At 45.6% G+C, this 6000-nt stretch overlaps 1 protein-coding gene across 1 annotated transcript in view; it reads left to right on the top strand.

Annotated features, from left to right (window-relative positions):
* The first annotated feature begins 3364 nt into the window (after positions 1-3364).
* The window catches only part of slc36a4 (solute carrier family 36 member 4), a 346510-nt gene continuing 343874 nt past the window's right edge, over positions 3365-6000 (top strand). Inside the window, exon 1 of the mRNA XM_056282801.1 lies at positions 3365-4063. Coding sequence (XP_056138776.1) covers positions 4042-4063 — 22 coding nt within the window. The 5' untranslated portion in view covers positions 3365-4041. The remainder of the gene's footprint in view (positions 4064-6000) is intronic.

Raw genomic sequence — 6000 nt, 5'->3', positions numbered from 1 at the left:
AGTCCTTATAATCAAGCCACAGGATGACTTTTATTAATGTTCACAGAAGTGTAGGTTTTACCAGAAATGAAGATTGACATAAGCATTATTTGTTTTCGGCTTGTCTCCTCCACGTCACATTTACAAACTGGATTAAAAAAAAAAGGTGTATAGATGCAGAGGACAGTGATGGTGGTGTGTGTGTGTGGGGGGGGGGGTGAAGGGGTCAGTGCTGTGGTAGCACATCAGGCCCCTGCATCTCACAAGTCTACCCAGAGAGACTAGCCGGCTAATGCTGCTGTCGTCTTTCTGCTCAGCTCATATTTTGTTCTGTTGGGCTGTGTTACTTACGTCACCTGAGCCTCGGTGCCTCTGACGCCTCCATTACGTAGACAAATCATATCAACTGATTGGGACACGCATCCTTCCCCTGGAGGAAAGAAAAACCACAGGTTTTCGACATCTCCATGTAATGTGGTCACTTTACGTTGAATTTATCATGAGGGCAATCAGTTAAACCACCCTAGGATCAAGACGAGAGAAATGTAAAAGAAAGAAAAGTTAAATATCGCTCTTTAAAGCGATAGTAAATAAAGCTAGGTCTAAGTAGAAAGGCAACATGCTACCATTTGCCAACTTCACTCTCTGGGCAGATTAGGACAAGTTTGGGTGTGGCGTTCTACTACAGTACTGCCCCCCCTCCCTCCCCACACATACACACCTTTTTAATCCTTTTTCCTGGATAGTAAGTATTATGGAGTATTGTGAGGGTATTAGGTCGTGAGAAGGAGACAGACTGACAATATATGCCATACCTCCTCTCTAAGAAAGGTCCAACACCCACTGTGTAAATATTAGATGCCAGTCGTCAGAGATGGACACTAATACGTCAAAAAGTATCTTGTTACAAATTACAAATACTTGCTCTCAAATGTATCAAAATAAAATACATAATACTGGTAAGTGAAAATGTATAATTTGGGCGTCTGGGTAGCGTGGCGGGTCTATTCCGTTGCCTATCAACACGGGGATCGCTGGATCGAATCCCCGTGTTACCTCCGGCCTGATTGGGCGTCCATACAGACACAACTGGCTGTGTCTGCGGTTGGGAAGCTGGATGTGGGTATGTGTCCTGGTCGCTGCACTAGAGCCTCCTCTGGTCGGTCTTGGCGCCTATTTGGGTGTAGGGGGAACTGGGGGGCGGGAATAGCGTGATCCTCCCACGTACTATGTCCCACTGGTGAAACTCCTCACTGTCAGGTGAAAAGAAGCGGCTGGTGACTCCACATGTATCAGAGGAGACGTGGTATTCTGCAGCCCTCCCCGGATCGGCAGAGGGGATGGAGCAGCGACCAGGACGGCTCGAAAAAGTGGGATAATTGGCCGGATACAATTTGGGGGGTACAAGTAATTTGTAATTTGAAAATACATTCTACACAAACCCATATCGCATTTAGTAGCCTCAAAATGGACCTGACCTTAACCCCCCTACATTGAAAAGATGAGCTCTGTTAATTTCCTCACGTCATAGGTTTGAAGTGGCCAATCAGGATTGGAGGTGGGGGAGGGGGGCTTGAATTCAGGAGTGCATGCTGGGTGATTTCTGTCAGTCAAAGCAACCATTGACTGACTGAGTGAACAGCCAGTTGAAATGCAACTGGGGGAACTGAACAGTTAGGCCAAAGTGGTGCACTAGTTCTTTCAGAAGACAATAAGACTGGGCATTTAGCAGATGCTTTTTGCAAGAGCAATAAATATAAGTGCAGTGGCGTAAGTAAATTTCTGAGATCTCCAACTTTATAAGCAACCAACTGAACGAGTGCAAAAGACATAACAAATTGGACTTGCGACAGGTACGGCTCTAGCTGTGTCATCCCGTTGTGCTTGGGCAGCTTGGCTAGCGTTCAATGCGCAGCATTTTTCCCAGTCGCTAGGGGGCGGTCGGTGGCGGCGGGCAGCAGAAAATCCCCTGTATTGGCCCTCCTGGCCTCTAGGGAGCGGTGCGGCCACGGTACACGAGCCACCAGGGTGGGCTGGAAAGCGTCCATCTTTGGTGGGCTCCGTCTTTTGCGACACCAGGTATTCGAAGTGCCAGCGGGTCTGTTCAATGTCCCACTCTAGTCTCTGGATCTCCCGCTCCATTCTTCAGCCTAATCCCACTTCTGATACCGACGTGGAAGCCTGCGTGGAAGAATGAGTCGAGAGGCAGAGATCTGTTTTTGATGACAGCTCCCGTGCCCCATACACCACACGACACAAGCAGTGCTTTTATTTACACACTAACAACACAGTGAATCCCTCCCTTGTGTCACAAGGGCCGCATTAGTCTGAGTCACGGTCCTACAGTCAGTCAGTCAGTCAGTCAGTCAGTGAACTGTCTTCTGCTTAGGCCGAGTCGAACCCCCAAACAGACAACACAGCAACAACCATAACATGAACACAACATCACTAAAACACAAATTTAACGTCAACGTTAAATTTCCCATCAGCCCTTGCGCTCCCCCAGCGCAGAACCGCCCACAGTCAGAGCGACCGCTTCCCCCGGCCCCGGCCGCTACAATTTTCTGTCCATCCATCCATCCATTCATCCATTATCCGAACCGCTTATCCTGCTCCCAGGGTCGCGGGGATGCTGGAGCCTATCCCAGAAGTCATTGGGCGGCAGCGGGGAGACACCCTGGAGAGGCCGCCAGACCATCACACAAGGCCGACACAAACACACTCTCTCACACATTCAGACCTAGGGACCATTTAGTATGGCCGACTCACCTGACCTGCATGTCTGGACTGTGGGAGGAAACCCTCGCAGACACGGGGAGAACATGCATACTCCACACAGAGGACGACCCCCCCCTCCCAAGGTTGGACTATATATATATATGAACCAATAACTTTAAACAATAGGGCCGTTTATTGATTTAAAAAAAAATCGCCCCATTTCCTGTGATTAATCGCAGTTCTTCAATTACAAAACACCCAAAAGCAACTAAATACGTACATAAATACATTTAATTGAAATACTGCCCATCCCTGCCAATCGTTAACTTCTCCAAGCGATCTAATCGAAATCAAAGTGTCGATTTATTTGTACAGCCCTAAATCACAATTTAGCCCCAGAGGACTTTAGAGTCACAATTTAATTCAGTACAGCCCCCCCCCCTTAGACCCACACAAACCGAAGGAGGACACGTGATAACATTGGCAGGCTTCCTATCATGCATTCGCGAAACAGTTACGAGTCCGGCGAAATGTCAGGTCACGTTTCCTTTAAGGTCCCCCCTCCTGCAGAGCGTGTGACGTTTTGCCCGATGTACGTCGGCTCAGGAAGAGTTGTTATCCTCATCCTGTGTGTGTAATCCACGGAGCATCAAATCTGCGGCTCGTCCGTATCCGAGAGGACACGAATTTGACACCGACATCAATGGAGTCGGGTCGATTAGCTGATCTGCGCTTTGTAAACAAAACATCTGAAGCGCGCGCGGCCGTGCGGGACTGCCGGAGCGGTCACCGTGAACGCTCTGTCAGAGGAAGTGATAACTGATTTTCAGCAGTTTTCGGTAGGACACTTGTCCCGATCCGTCGCCCTACCCGCTGACTAAGGCGCGTCGCGATGACACCCTGAGACAAGGACATAAATGAAGAATTTGGACGGGTCTACGTGTAGTTTAAGAGTCCACATCGCGGTGGTAGATCGTCTGCCAGTGAGGCTGAACTGATTTGAATCCACCGAGAGCTACAGAGATGTCTCGGCTAGCACAACCATCCACGTTTAGCGAACGACTGTTGTCTGCTCAGTAAAGGCCACGAATACCCTTGTCGGTTTCTGTCGTAATTACCAATCGATTAGGAAGCCAAGTTTGTGCCTTCCCAAGTCCCCCTCACCACCGCCCCCCCTTCCTCCCGCAAGGCTGAGTGTAAACACACCTACCTATCGCGTGGTCCCTACCAAGTTTCACCGCGCATGCGCGGGTTAGTTAAGGTGAGGGTTTACTATAAATTAGGTGGGACCTTTCGACAAGGTAGGACAAATCATCAGAACACCGGCCAGATGCTCGGAGAAGGATGGGAACGTCGCAACAGCTAGGTAACCTTAAAGTTTCTAACAATGAGGACCCTATCTTACAGTGCACTTGCCAACCACGTTGCAGACAGGAGAGCAAGAAAGCATGACTGGATCTATATTTGGCTGTAACACATAGAGGACAAGCCACACACAAAAAGGGAACCATTTTCAAACACTGTCCACAAATATTTCACTGTCCACTGGAGCTCCAACTACTGATTACGTTCATCAGTTATTTTCCAATTAATCATTTTGTTTGTAAAATGAAAACAATGACAGCTGTCTGTAAAGTTCTCAGAGCTCCAAGTGTTTTAAAAATTGTGTACTTAGTCAACACACAAAAACCTCTACAGTGTTCATTTTATTATGACATGAATGAGAGAAAGGCAACCAAAAGCTTCGCATTTGTGAAACTAACAAGTGAGTGTTTGGTGTTTTCACTTTATGAACGCCTAAAAAGATTAATCAGTTGCCAAAACTATGATCACTTAATTTTCTGTCAGTCAAGTAATCGTTTCAGCGCTGCTATCCACAAGCACTTTTTACTTCTGTTATGGAAGCTCGGTAAATAATTTGCTATATTTTTTTTCTGTGAGATTTGTAGACTTTATAGTGCAGCACATATCTGAATCTGGAAATATAAAAATACATAGGCATTGTATGAGTACATATAGGTGGTCCTCGTAGGTCCTAGGTGTCCTACATCATATGTCCATACTTCCACACCCACGAGAAAGATGGACCAGTTAAGATTAAGAAACATTTGATCATGTGATTAAACTGTATTCACATTTCATTTATTTTTTATCTGGCAAATGCACTTTAAAGTTTATCTACCACAGAGTGAGTGTGTCAACTTTTATGCAAATTCGGGAGATTTCAATCGATATTTGCTGTTTGAATCAAACTTCAAGAATCAAGAACTTTATTGTCATAAATAAAGCAGCAAGTTCATTGTATGAAATTGCAGGTGTGTCAACCTCAAAATGGTGCATACATAAAAGAGATGAGAAATATCAGCAATAAAAAGTACAGTCTAAACAATATAAGTGCAAAATATAGAAGTAGTATAAGGTATGAAATACAATACAGTTAATGATAAAACACAACTTATGAGGTGCAAAAACATCATCAGCAAAAATGCAGTAAAGGTGTGGTGGACAGATTTGAAGTGGCTTAAAGTGACATGTGAGTAAATATTGCTAATATTGCCCGTGTCCAATGGTGGCAGCACATCAGTCTAGTTGAACTGAGGGGATGTCTGAGTTCATTAGTGCCACAGCTTTTGGAAAGAAGCTGTTTTTCACTCTCTTTGTGCACGTTCGGATTGATCTGAAGCACCTCCCTGATGGGACGGGCTGAAACAGATGTTGTCCAGGGTGTGTAATATCTAATATATGATGTTCTTAGCCCTCCTCACACAGCGAGTGCTATGAAGATGTTCTAGTGAAGGCAGCTCAACGCCAACAATGTCCTGCGCTGTTTCCACAACACGCAGGAGGGCTTTTTTTGTCAGCTTTGGTGCAGTTGCTGTACCAGGCTGTCATGCAGCTTGTTAGGAAGCTTTGTTAGGAACTTGGGTTCAAATTTGCATATAACCAAAAGTGGATGGGAATATGGTTAAATCTAACTTGCCCACCCAATGCATGCCTATACATGCTGAAAGAGGGATCCCTCTTCTGATGCTCTTCCCTAAGTTTCTCTCATTTGTTTCTAAATAGTTTTTTTTTTTTGTGGAATGTTTTCCCCAAATGATCGAGTGTCATTTGCTTTATCTACGTGGTTTTCCCTGCGTGAATGTAAAGCCCTCTGAGTGTAATTGTGATTTTGGGCTATAATAAACATGATTTGACATTAATGTGGATACCACTAAAACGCATTAATTTTTCTGTTATAATGGGTGGCACGGTGGTTAGCGCGGTCGCCTCATAGCAAGAAGGTCTTGAGTTCGAGCTCCG

The sequence above is a fragment of the Lampris incognitus genome, chromosome 7, assembly GCF_029633865.1.
Source record: "Lampris incognitus isolate fLamInc1 chromosome 7, fLamInc1.hap2, whole genome shotgun sequence".
NCBI classification, from domain to species: domain Eukaryota; kingdom Metazoa; phylum Chordata; class Actinopteri; order Lampriformes; family Lampridae; genus Lampris; species Lampris incognitus.
The sequence above is the reverse complement of the archived record's forward strand: the minus strand, read 5'-3'. Positions and strand labels throughout refer to the sequence as shown.